This window comes from Alexandromys fortis, unplaced genomic scaffold, assembly GCF_014885135.2.
Source record: "Alexandromys fortis isolate MF-2015 unplaced genomic scaffold, M_Fortis_MF-2015_v1.1 scaffold_161, whole genome shotgun sequence".
NCBI lineage: Eukaryota > Metazoa > Chordata > Mammalia > Rodentia > Cricetidae > Alexandromys > Alexandromys fortis.
In genome coordinates, this window is record NW_026068073.1 from 1625331 (window position 1) to 1638980 (window position 13650).

The window sequence follows — 13650 nt, forward strand, 5'->3', positions numbered from 1 at the left end:
CTTGATGTAGAACTCTTAGCTCTCCAGCATCATGCCTGCCTGCATGCTTCTCCTCATGAAGATAATGGGTTTTCCTTTATAAGAGTTGCTACCATCATGGTGTCTCTTGTGACAATAGAAGCCCTGAGACAGGTAGCTTCATAAGGAGAAGATTAGCCCCAGACAGCCAGGGGCTCACAATATGATGGGGAGAACCCGCAGGTGGTGTCGGGTGTGTGTATGTCAAGATCTCCTAGGAGACAGGTTGTGACTTTACCCCAAGCATGTATTCTGTCTGGTGTGATGGACGATGTGTGGAGGGCTTTGAGGAAAGGGCATGCTTTCTTTGGAATTGATTCTTTGGTCTTGCCTTGCCTCTGGTGGTACGGTGGAGACAGGAAGTGATCTCACTGAGGCAGCCGGGTCTCTGTGCCCACACCTGTAAAATGGGCACGATAGCAGGACCAACTGCATGGCGCTGGTGGGGTCCATGTTGTGGGATTTAATTTGAGGGCTTAGAATAGTGAGTGCTCTCTCTAAATAAGAGCAGACATTTAAGTGGTATGGAAAATCCTCAGTGGGGCTGGAGAGATGGCTCAGAGGTTAAGAGCATTGCTTGATCATCCAAAAGGTCCTGAGTTCAATTCCCAGCAACCACATGGTGGCTCACAACCATCTATAATGAGGTCTGGTGCCCTCTTCTGGCCTGTAGGCATACATGTAGACAGAACAGTGTATACATAATAAATTAATTAATTAATTAATTAATTAATAGATGAAAATCCCCAGTGGAAGGAAGCCTGTATGACTTCACGTGTGGTGGCACACATTGGCGATCCCAGCATTCACGAGGTGAAGAGAGTCATTCTCCTCTACATAGCCAGTCCCATGTCTCCTGAGCAAGTGGAGCTCATGCTACCTCACCTAACAGGCCAGTAAAGACATGATGACATCACTGGTTGCTAGGAAGATTGAGCAGGCTGATGGCGTCACTAGGCGGCAGGAAGGTTGGCTGGCCACAGGGGCCTGGGCTCTCACTTCCAAATGGACAACAGAGTGCCAGAATGGCCAAGACTCAGAAACGAAGGAGCAGGCCTGCAGCCACTGGCTTCTCCTCTGGAGGACCCTGGTTCAATACCCAGCACCCTTATGGCAGCCTGCAGTCATCTGTGCCTTAAGTTCCAGGGACTCTGACGTCCTCCTCTGGCCTCCAACAGCACCGCATGTACATAATACATGTGCATATGTGCAGGTGAAACACCTATATGCACTGCATAAACACACACACGGAACAAGGACTGGGAGGACTAGCGTATGCACGCAGGTCCAAGTGCTTAAGGGGCTAAGAAAAAGCAGGGGCTAAGCAGCTGGGAGACGGGTGGGGTGTGGCTATGTGGCCAGGGCCTTGGGGCCTTTGGTATTTGTTTGTTTACTTTTTATTTATTTTTGCAGCAGTGTGATTTGAAGCATCTTTAGGCTTCTTTCTGTAGAGACAGGATCACACTCCATCGCTCAATTGCTTTGTTTCAACCCATGACCTCAAACGCACTACAGTCACCCCGCCCCCAAATGCTGGGGTGATAGATGTGATCCTCAAGACGAGGTCGGGGTTTGGTTTTTATTTTCTAGAACAGGGTCTCCTGTAACTTAGCCGGCCTAGAATTCTTTATGAAGCAAGGGTGACCTTTAGGTAGCCAGAGGGCGAGGGCTGGGATGACTAGCAGGTGCCACCACGCCCAGTTTGCACAGTGCTGGGATGGAACCCAGGGCTTCGGGAATGCTAGGCAAACCTTTACCACTGTGTCCCAGCCCAAGATGAAGCTCTCAATAGCCCCAATTTAAAGACTTCAGGGACATTATATAGTGGAAACACTCTACGTAGCTTTGAGCATACAGCAGGCGCTCAATAAATAACAATTTTGACCCATGCAGTCGTCATCCACCTGCATAGAGCCTGCTCACGGTCTGCGTTCCACAAAAGCGACGTCTCCTTAGTGTGTGTCCGCGCGCCGGCTCCCCGGGGACCCAGGCATTCCGGCCTCCCACCGCCCCGTCCGTGCACGCACAAAGGCGTCCATTCATGGCTGTGCACAAAGCGGCCCATTCACCGGGTCCCCTTCAACCAGCGGCTCCCAGCCGCTCCCCGAGCCTCTTTATTGGTGCCTCCCGCTGGCCATCAGGCCCGGGCCTCTCCAACGGCCGCGCACTCTCGGCCAGGTTCTTTTCCCACGCCTGGCACGCTTCGCCAACTTCTGATTGGCAAGGCGTACCAGCCACTCCTTTTGATTGGACAGAGCTGAGCCTTGGGGATGGGGTCGGAGCGGGCCGCAGCGAGTGCTGATTGGTCCGTGGTGCCCACCTGTGGGCGGGGCTGTCCCACGCAGGCCCCTCCCCCTTTTCTGCCCAGGCCGAGGCCTCTGGACCGCCCTGGGCGCCGGTGAGTGTCCGGGGCCCCCGCAGTGCGTCCGGGGCGGTGGTGCCAGGGGCGGCCAGACCAGGGGAGGCCGGAGCCGTCGGACTGTGCTGGGGGCCACGGGGAGGGGTGAGCCGGGGCATTCACTGTGGGTGCAAGCGAGCCCGGGGTCGAGGAGGGGTAGAGGGGGTTGCAGTCACCCAGCCCTGCTTTCCACCGCGTGCCAGGGATCCTGGGGTCCTCTCTGAAGGAGTCACCCGGTCTGTTCTGCAGAAAGGGAAACTGAGGCAGTGCTTGGAACTTTGCGTGATAGAACACCTGAGTCATGGTCTCCTGTCCCTAGCTCCCCGGACGACCGTGAATAGGAGGGAATAGCTGTGGACCAGAGAGAGAGGGAAGGACCAGGGGCTGGGACGGATGTATTTGTCTGAGTGTCCCAGTTTGTTTTGTTTTGACTTGGTTTAGTTAATTTTTCTGAGACGGGTTCTCATTCTGTAGTTTCGCTAGCCTGGAGCTCACGGTGTAGACCAAGCTGACCTCTAGTCCCAACCTTCCTGCCTGAGTCTCTCTCTGCTGGGATGAGAGGACTGCGCCACTACGCACAGCCAAGTCGGATCCGAACACCCTCACAATGGACTTGGGCACTTTAATTCGTAACTGAGAATGGAGTTGAGGTGGTTTCTGTAGTCCCCATTTCACAGGGTGACTGGGCCGTGGTGGGGAATGGAGGGACCTGGTGTGCCTGGCCATGTAGCTCCCCCCTTTTTTAAATAACACCACAGTAATAATCAGTAGTTCGAGACCAGCCTCAGCTACACGACCAGTTCCAGGCCAGCCTAGGCTGCCTAAGACCCTGTACCAGAAAAACAAAAAAGAAAATAAATTGTGTAAGTCAAAACTCTTTACATCTTCTGAGGAGAAAACTATAAGTTTCTGGCAGACACGCCTACACTATGCTTCCTCTTGAGTTCACCCTAAAGAGACCCAAGCCCCCATAGCAGACTTAGCATTTTGACATCGTACCTAAGGATTGGGGTGCCTCACTTCCAGTGTTGAGGAAGCTGAGGTTCAGAGGTCATAAATGATAAAACAGCAGTCTAGGTCCCTTTTCCCACATGATTTTTATTGATTTCATGAGCCTCCGTTCCTAGCGAGGAGAGCGGAGGTCCAGAAGGCCGGAGAGGGATTCGAACCCTAGGCGTGTGCAGGCTGGCTCTGCGACGGACTTTCACCTTTATCTGCCGCCGCCCACCTGGCAACAGGTTTTACCTCTGGCTGGCTGCCGCTCCAGGCCCCAACCCCCTTGCCCAGCCCGGCAGGTGTCGGGTGATGTCAGAGGCGGGTCCCGCCTCCTGACGCGAGAGGCCCCGCCCCTCGCTGGACCGCAGAGCCGGCCTCACCTGGGTGCTGGAGAGGATCTGGACTCCAAGGCCTCCCCATCTCTCCACCGCCAGGCGCCCAGGTAGCCTCGGGGGTCCACGGGATAGAGGAGGCAGGTCACAGGACACTTGATCAGGAGGAGAGGGGGTTAGGTTGCGAGCTTCCGGAGGTACATGGGCCGGGTACCTCAAGTCAGAAGGAGGAAGCTGAGCATGAGCCCCAGTGTCTGAAGGAGGAGAACTGAGGTTCAGGACCCATAGGTCTGAGGGAGGAAGCTGGGCCATGGACCTCTGGGTCTGAGGGAGAAGGGCTGGGGTCTGGACACCTGATCTGAGGGAGGAGGCTGGGACCTGGACACCTGGACCTCAGGGAGGAGAGCTGACTGGGCTCAGGACCCCTGTGACTGAGGGAGGAGGCTTGGACCTGGACCCCTGTGACTGAGGGAGGAGGCTTGGACCTGGACCCCTGTGACTGAGGGAGGAGGCTTGGACCTGGACCCCTGTGTCTGAGGGAGAACGCTGGGACCTGGACCCGTGTTTGAGGGAGGACGCTGGATGCCTGTGTCTGAGGGAGGAGGAGGGAGCCGGACCCCTGTGTGTGAGAGGGGCAGCTGGGACCTGGACCCCCTGTCTGAGGGAGGAGGCGGGAGCCGGACCCCTGTGTGTGAGAGGGGCAGCTGGGACCTGGACCCCCTGTCTGAGGGAGGAGGCGGGAGCAGGATGGGATCTCACCCATAGGCTGAGGTCATAAGCTTGGTTCTGTCCCAGCCCCTGCCCGGGCAGGTGGGGCCCTGGCTGCTTTCCTTTTCCACACAGCGCTGTCTGCCCCTCCCAGGTGCTCTCACCTGCCTAAGTGACACTAATGAGTCCTGGCACCACATTCCTGCTGCCTAAGGGAGAGGTGTGTGGCTGGGGCTCAGCCATTTGGGGCCAGGTCCTAGGCCTACCCTGCTGGAACCCCACATCCCCACTTCTAACCCTGGCTGCAGTGGGCACCAGTGGGGCTGCAGCTCCCACTCCGGGGCCCTGAGCCCTGACTCTAAGGCGCTGAGCCTGCTCTTCTAGCACTTAGGGGGAGTGATGGGGCGGGGAGGCTCAGAGCCACCAAACCCTTTCTGGTCAAAGGCCACCAGCCTGGAGAGGAAGCAGGTGGGTGGGGTGGGGTAAAGTCCCTGGGATGGGGCTTGGCTCTGGGTGTATCTTTGCCACACGGAGCCTGGGATGATCCTTGGCCCTTTGGGGCTCACCATTTGTTGAGCTCGGGGGCCACAGTGACTGGGAACTATTGGCTGTTGGTACTGGTGGGGGTAGGAGGAAGTTTACATGTAAGAAACGCTCCTGGGGCCAAGATTAGTGGGGACAAGATTAGGAAGGAACCCCTTGAACAAACTGAGAGCTTGGGTGGATGCTCCCAAGGGGTGCGCTGGAGGTGCAGGTTGCCTGGTCACAGGGTGAAGTGGAAGATGGGGTGTGGTGCTCTTTGCTTTCGGATGGAGGTGACGGGACCGTAGGGTCTACTTCCTGCAAGAGAGATGGTGTGGGACATTCTCTGTGAGATAACTGAACCCCCTGGAACCGCGACATTCCCTCATCAGTGACCCCGGCAGGTGGGAAGGCGCCCAGGTACTGTGACTGCCCCCAGGGACTCTCCTTAAAGAATCCGAGACTTAGCTGGGCCCAGCGCACCCTAAGGCCTGCTCAAAGGCGGGGCCTGCACCTCATGAGCCTCCAGTGCCTCTGAGAATGCGGAATGAATGTAAGAAAGAGTGCGGGGGAGCCAGAGGGAGGATGGGAATGGACGACCATCCTGTGATTATGGGGCAGGTAGGTGCAGAGGTGACAGACATCAGACCTGGGCCCTGCCTAGGCCCCCTAGAGTGGGCAGTGTCCTTGCCACCTCCTACCCTCTCCTCATTGCAGCTCCTTCCACTGGAGCGCTGCAGACAGGTACACATTCCTGCCCCAGGGCCTTTGCTTTTACCCCATCGTCCTAGCAGTCCACCCCTTAGATCATGCAGGTCTTTATTTTAGGAGGAAAGGCTTTGCTACTTAGTCCAGGTAAAATGTAAGCGTGGCCTCGGCACCAGCACCCCCTCTCCCTGCTCTATACCTCTGATAGCCGTTTGTCACCATTAAACCATTTACATGATTGTAACAATTTATCTTTTTATCTGCCTCCTGAGATTAGGATAGTACCGTCCAATATAAACAGAATGCAAGCCAAGAGTGTATTTAAAATTTTATGGTAAGCACATTTTGAGGGGAGGGGCTTAGGGGCGCTGGCTGCTCCCTGCAAAGGATCTCTGTTCAGCACCCAACACGGTGGTTCTGAAGTCTGTAACTACAGTTCCCGAGTATCCACCGGCCTCTTCTGGCCTCCATGGGTACTGCACGCATGTGGTATAGACATTGTAGCACTGATTGCTCTGCAGAGAACTGCTGCTTGTTCCTCAGCATCTACACCGTCACTCCAGTTCCAGGGAATCAGTGCATCTTCTGGCCTCTGTGAGAACTTCATACATGTGGACATATAAACACAGCCAAACACACACACACCAGACACACACAGCCAAACACATACCCACACACACCCAAACACACACCCAAACACACACACACACCCAAACACACCAGACACACACACCCAAACACACCAAACACACACACACACTCAAACACACCAGACACACACACAAATAATAAATCCTTTACAAGAAGATTTATTTATATTACTTTATGTGGGGGGGAGGGGTGAGTCCAGGTAGTTGTGAACACCCAATACAAGATACTGAACTCAGATCCTCTGAAATGTCTCTCCAGACCCATAATAAATGGATTTATTTGTTTGTTTATTATTTTTGCATTTTTGACAGGTTTTCTCTGTATATCCCTGGCTGTCCTGGAACTTGCAAACTAGGCTGGTCTCGAACTCAGAGATCTGCTTATCTCTGCCTCCCCAGTGCTGGGATTAAAGGCGTGGGCCCTCACATTCAGTTGAAATGAAATTTTTAAGTAGCAAATCTGGGCCAGGTGGCACAGTCTTATTCCGTCTACTGTAAAACTGAAGCAGAAGGAGTCAGGCAGTGGTGGCCCACGCCTTTAATCCCGGCACCCAGGAAGCAGAGGCAGGCGGATCTCTGTAAGTTAGAGGCCAGCCTGGTCTACAGAGCTAGTTCCAGGACAGCCAGGACTACACAGAGAAACCCTGTCTCAAAAAAATAAAACCATCCCTCCCCCCCCCCCAAAAAAAAAGAGGAAAGAAAGAAAAAAGGACTGAGGGGGTGACTCAGTGGTACGGTGTTTTCTAGCATGCAGGAGGGCTTTAAGTCCCAGTGTGGCCAAAGACAGTCCCAACTGATGTGTCCACTCTCTTTCCACAGACGATGGCCGCAATGACCCTGTCTGTGTCTGGGAGGAAGGTGGCTGCCAGGCCAGGCCCTGTGCCTGAGGCGGCCCAGCCGTTCCTGTTTGCACCCCGGACACCAAACGTGGGCGGCCCTGGAGGGCCACAGGTGGAGTGGACAGCACGACGCATGGTATGGGTGCCCTCAGAACTACATGGGTTCGAGGCCGCAGCCCTCCGCGATGAAGGAGAGGAGGAGGCGGAAGTGGAGCTGGCGGAGAGTGGGCGGCGCCTACGGCTGCCCAGGGACCAGATCCAGCGCATGAACCCACCCAAGTTCAGCAAGGCAGAGGACATGGCTGAGCTCACCTGCCTCAACGAGGCATCCGTCCTGCACAACCTGCGAGAGCGCTACTACTCCGGGCTCATTTATGTGAGTGACATTCCCCCACGTGGGGTGCCAGGTGTCTCCAACCTGACCTGGATTAGCAGGGAGTGGCTTAGTCCTGTGACTGTCCTCCAACTAGTGAATAATTCTAATGCTTTATTTTTTATGGAATAGGAGGTTAGACAGGTGCACCAACACTGAGCGACGCCCCCACCACCTCACTGGGAAATTCTAGGCAAGTCTTCTATTGCTGAGCCACTTCCCTGAGCCACTTTTTTTTTTTCCCTCAAGATGAGATCTCTGTTGTAACCAAGGCTGGCCTCTAACCTAGGCTGCTGCCGCCCGTCCTTTAACGTAGCTGGAATGGCGGCTAGCAACCCTAAGACTGGCCCTGGCCCAACTTGTACTTTATCCAACGACTGGAGCCTGCTTCCCCCGGCACCCTGTATCACTTTTTAATAATAAACAGTGAACATTCAAGACTGATGAGCCTACATGGCTTCATTAGTTCACTTCATTCTGCTCAGCAAGGCGTGGCCTTGATTAGCCCCATTTTACTAAAGACCAAGAGAAAGAGATAAAAATAAAAACCGCCATGGAACCAGGCATAGAGAAGAGAGGAGGATCTTTTAAAAATGGTTACATTTATTTACTTGGGGTGGGGCATGTATGGAGGTCAGAGCGCAGCTTGCTGGATTGGTTCTCTCGTAGGCATGAGTCTTGGGTTCAGACTCAGGTCACCATGGCAGGCACCTTTACTCCCCGAGCCATCTCAACACCTTCTGGCAGGATTTGACTTTGAGGCCACCTGGGTTGTAGAGTGATATCCTGTTCTGAAACAGCAGAATAAAACAAAATAATGTCATGGGATTGATGATATCCAGGTTGATTGAGGTGGTTTGCCAAGCTCTGTGATCCATTTCTGATGTCTGCATAGCACTTTAAGTGGGGGTACTGCACACGGAAGTTGTGCCACATCCTGGCTTCCTGTTGGACATGCAGGAGGTCTCCGGAGGCCTGCTTGCTGCTTCACACCCACAGCCACAGCACTGCGGGCTGGTGGGGAGTGACAGGCACAGCTTTTTGTTCCTCTTAAATAAGCTTGTTGGGTGTGTCTCGTGGACAGCTAAGGTGTGATTAACTCCATTTAAAGGGGGAAACAGGATCATAGAGTTTAACAAAGAATGTTACAACTATAATGAAAAAAAAAAAAACCCTGAGAATAGTGACTGTAAATATTTATCAAGGACTTAAGCTGTCCTGGGCCTGCTCTGAGTGCTGTTGTTGAGTTCTTGGCTGGCTTCTTTGCTGGGGACTGTTGATGTCACCGACATTCCAGAATGTTAAGTGACTCGGGCCCAGGGCCCATGGTCACTGAGGAATCTGTGGATACACATAGCTTTCTCTGCTAGACTCAGCTCTGAATCCCTTTCCTAGGGACTCTTGTTGCCCACCGTACCTCCCTAGCCGTGCACACACCAGGCTGTGTCCCGCAGCTTGGCCTAACGCAAGCTGATGGTGGCTCTCCCACCAAACACGTACAGTGCTGCAGATGGGTGCCGAGTTTCCAGAAACCACATGGACTTTGACAGGCTCTCGGCCATGCTGGGCGGGAACACAATTCTGTTCTCCATTCATGGAGACAATGATACCCAGAGGGCTTGCTTGCTCAGGTCAACCTGTAGGAAATTGATAGCACCGAGATTTCGGCTCCCTTCCTGTCTGATGGCCAATGCACAATATGTGCTTGTGACTAACTGGTGTTAGAACAGTGGAAAGTGAGGCCCCCAAGGGCCAGCCCAGGGGATTGGTCCCTTCATTGGGACTTCAGTGGCAGAGGAAACTGGTGGAGTGAATGACTACGCAAGGAACTCTGGTCCGTATAGCATGGGACAATGTGTCACTGTTTGAGCCCATTGTCCAGGGCTGAACTTTGTGGCCTTTTTCCCTATTGGGATCAAAATCAGAGCCTTGCTCATGATGAGCTTTACCCCCAGGGACTCTAGGCAGGGCTCTACCTCTGAGCCACACCCCCAGCCCCTCACTGGGGGATTCTAGGCAGGGCTCTACCACGGACCACATCGTTGGATCTCTTTTTACTTTGAGACAAATTCTCACTAGGTTGCCTATGGTAACTTCTGATCCTCCTGCCTCAGTCTCCAGAGTAGCTATCATGGCAGGCCTGTGCTCCCAGGCATGACTCTCACTAAGCCTTTAAGGGGTCAGTTCTATCTGTAAGTTATGTACAGCTGGGAAGCTCAGCCTCTGGCTTCCATCATAGACAGTTAGAGCAGTCAGCTTTGGCTCCCAGGTGGCTCTGTAACTTGAGCATCCCAGACTGCTGTTTGGAGAAGGAGGTGGGGCCACCTTGGCTGGCTGGCATTCATTCTCTCTTAATCCCTGGACCATTGTAATGAGGCAGGCTCTTCTAGAGGAAGCCAGACAAGGGAATATCCTCAAATTGTGTGTGGAGACATGGAGGGTGGGGAGGAGCAGGCCTGTCTCCAGAGCCCTCCAGGCCAGGCAGTCCTTCCAGACCCTTCTATGGACCCTCTAGGAACTGAGGCCTCTTCCATTTCTCTCCTGGCCCTGTTGGCCAGCTCGGGTTTCCATCCTGGGTGTTACCCAAGTGGTGTCTGGCCCAAGGGACTGGCGTGGGGAGTGGGCTCTGGCGCCAGCGGCCATGAGATACCCTCCCAGGGAATGTGGTCCAGCCGCTCCACCCTGAGACCTCTGGGAGCAGCCAGGAGACTAGAGAGACAGATACTAGGCTAACCGGTTCTTCCGCTTGTGGCCAGCTGCCTGCCCCCTCCTGAAGAGGTGGCACCAGGCAGCCTGGTGGCCACACCCTGCCAGAGTGAGGCGGGAGGGCAGAGCAGGTACCCACTAGAGAGCCAGCATTGGCTGACTAGCCTGACTAATAAGCAGCTGTGCTCTGAGTGGTGAGCTAGCTGGTTTGTCCAGCCGGCTGTCTCCAGTGCATTAGGCTAGTTAGCTGTCTGGCTGACTTAGCTAAGGGGCTAACTAGTTCTCAGCTATCTAGCCACCCCCGTGGGTGTTGAGTGTTTCCTGCTGATCTTGTACTCTTCTGAGTACAATAGAATCTCAGTCAGTAGCTCAGGCTGGCCCAGAACCCACAGCAATCCCCTTGCTCCAGTTTCCTGAGTTCTGGGGTTCCAGATGTACACGATTGCTTCCACAGCTTCATGTGTAGCTTTGAGGTCACATGTGTTCCCTCTGTGTGTCCATCGAAGAAGTCAAGGCTCGTGACCTGAGGCTGCCTTCCTTGGCCTTGTCTCCTCTGTGGTGCCTCTTCGCCTGTGAGCACATCTGGACAGTCTGGGAAGATTCGTGTCTGCTGTTAGCTTAGCAGCGTCTGTAACACTCATGCCAGGCCAAATGCCTCATTCCTGTAATCCTGTCACTTGGAAGGCAGGAGGATTGCTACAATTTTCCAGGCTCAGCTAGAGTAAGACTCACCTCAAACAATTAACAGCTGCAAACAGGGCTCCAGAGACGGCTTAGAAGCCAAGAACCCTTGATCATGCAGACGACCCATCTTCAATCTCCAGCATCCACAGGCAGCTCACAGTCATCTCTACTCCAGTTGGGAGACCCCAGGCTCTCTCTGGCCTCCGTGGGTCCTGCATGCATGTGGTATACAGACAAACATGCAGACAAAACACTCATACCCATAATTACACACAGAGGGAGAGAGAGAGAGACAGAGAGCCAGGCATAGTAACACACTCATAACTCATAATCTCAGCCCTGGGGAGGCAGAGGCAGGAGGATTCATGTAAGTTTCAATCCAACCAAGGCCATGCAGTAAGACCCTTAGTAAAACAAAATAAGCAAAACACGAGCAAAATAAACCTTACCTGTGCATTGTCAGGGTGTAGCTCTACCTTCTGCCTTGTGCAGTTTCCTCTTGTATGTCAACCTAACCCAGCTGTCGTGCTGAAGGCAGCCACCTGACACTCTCTCCCCTGTTGCCTGATGTAGACCTACTCTGGCCTTTTCTGTGTGGTCATCAACCCATACAAGCAGCTGCCCATCTACACAGAGGCTATCGTGGAAATGTACCGGGGCAAGAAGCGTCACGAGGTGCCACCACACGTGTATGCTGTGACAGAGGGCGCATACCGCAGCATGCTCCAGGGTGAGTGCAGGGACCAGGCTGGGCACTGGTGCTGCTGGGAACCAGGGACAGGCTCGAATGATGGCTTGGAGACACATTGGGAGGTGGGCTGGGCTCCAGTTCTTACCATGCAGGCCCTTTAAAAAAATCTTGGTCTGTGTTCATGACAGTATTGCTTTGAAAGGAAATTGATGCTGGTCTCTAGACATTTCCCAGAGAGATTGTAAGTGTGTGATATGCACACCTGTTTCAAATTGAATACTTGTGTCAGGTCATGGGTAATAATGGGTCATGTTCTGTGATCTCATTCCTTCCTTGGATTTTTATTTTTGGCTTTTTTCAAAATTACGTGTGTATGTGTGCATGCATGTGTGTGTGCGTGCATGCATGTATGTGTGAATGTGGGGGGTATGTGAGTGTGTGCATGCATACATGCATGTGTGAGAATGTGGGGTATATGTGTGTATGTGTGTGCATGCTTATATGTGTGAGAATGTGGGGGATATGTGTGCATGCATATATGCATGTGTGTGAGAATGTGGGGGGGTGCATGCATGCATGTGTTTGTGAGAATGTGTGGGGGTATGTGTGTGCGTCATGCATGCATGTGTGTGCGCGTGCGTGTGTACGTGTGCGTGTGTGTGCAAGAGAGAGAATGTGTGGAGTATGTGCATGTGAGTGCAGTGCCAGTGGGAACCAAAAGAGGGCATGGGATCCCCTGGAGCTGGAGTTACAGGAGGTTGTGAGCTGCCATGCAGGAGCTGGGAACTGAACCCGAGGTCTGCCTCAGACCTGGAAGTTGTCTCTGCCTCCCCAGCACTGGGGCTACAACTGTGCCCCCACCATGCCCAGCTTTTTGTGTGGGTGCTGAAGACTGAACTCAGGCCCTTGGGATCGCTAACGCTTTTTCAGCCAAGAATCTCTCCAGCCCCTTCCTGTCTTCCTGTTGCTGGTTTCTGATTGGTCCGAGGCAGACTGCCTTGCCTTTGGTGCTCTTCACTGTGTGAAGGCCCCTGAATGTGGTCAGTCCGCTGGGGCTTGGGAAGTCAGCTGCTGTCATTGTGTGGCCCAGTCTGTAGGTCTGCCCACGGTGCCATTGAGTCCTTTCTGTGCAAGGTATAGATAGGAGTGTCTTCTAGGATAGCTGTCTCTCGGCTACTTTACTTAACCTCTTGATAGTCCTCTGGTGTAGGTTTTTTTTTTTATTACCCATAATTTTCAGATGGGGAAACTGAGGCACAGAGCAGTACAGTTACTGCCATGGCCATACTGAAGGGTAGTGCTGAGGTATGACTTGAACCCAGTGTTCTGGCCACTGCTCCCAGTGTCCCACTCTGAATTTGGACGTTTTTGTTTATGAAATGATCTCATGTAGCCCAGGCTCGCCCCTAGCTCCTGTGTAGTTTAGGATGACTTTGGTTCCCAATCCTCCTGTTGAGATTATTATTCCTGGTTCGCGTGATGCTGAGAATGGACTTCGGGCATGCAAGGTGAGTGCCTGTGGGTGGTATGTCACCGGCACCATCATTTAGGACCTGGGAGTCAGACTCAGGCCATCCAGCTCACTGAGCCGTCTAAGTCTTGCCTTTTGTTTTTAAGATTTATGTATTTCATCTTTTTGGAAGTGGATTTTTTTTGCTGCATGTCTGTCTGTACACTATTTATATGCCTGATACCTGCTGAGGCGAGAGAGGGCATTGAACCCTTTGGAGCTGAAGTTATGAGATACTGCAGCTGTGAGCCACCATGTGGGTGCTGGGAGTGGAACCTGGGTCCTCCACATAGCAGCCAATGCTCTTAACTACCGAGCCCTCCCTCAGTCCATGCTGAGTGCGTCTTAAAGGCCCCACTGGACTCTGACTGCAGCCTTGCTGAACCCATTTTTTAGATAGGGAAATAGAGGCACAGAGCAGCTCAGAGACCGGGCCGGGGTCACAGGGCACATCACAGCAAGTTCATCGGGAGCCCTTGTGCTGTGTCACCTGGCTGGCTGTGCTCAGCCACGGT

The 13650-nt window shown here is 53.4% G+C and overlaps 1 protein-coding gene across 4 annotated transcripts in view; it reads left to right on the forward strand.

Moving 5' to 3' along the window:
• Window positions 1–2394: 2394 nt before the first annotated feature.
• Myh14 (myosin heavy chain 14) overlaps window positions 2395–13650 on the forward strand; it is a 58322-nt gene continuing 47066 nt past the window's right edge. For 2 of the 4 annotated variants that reach the window (XM_050121288.1, XM_050121291.1), the window contains exons 1-3: window positions 3716–3854; window positions 7152–7547; window positions 11508–11664. In XM_050121288.1, coding sequence (XP_049977245.1) covers window positions 7155–7547; window positions 11508–11664 — 550 coding nt within the window. In that variant the 5' untranslated portion in view covers window positions 3716–3854; window positions 7152–7154. The other 2 variants (XM_050121290.1, XM_050121289.1) reach the window with 2 other exon arrangements.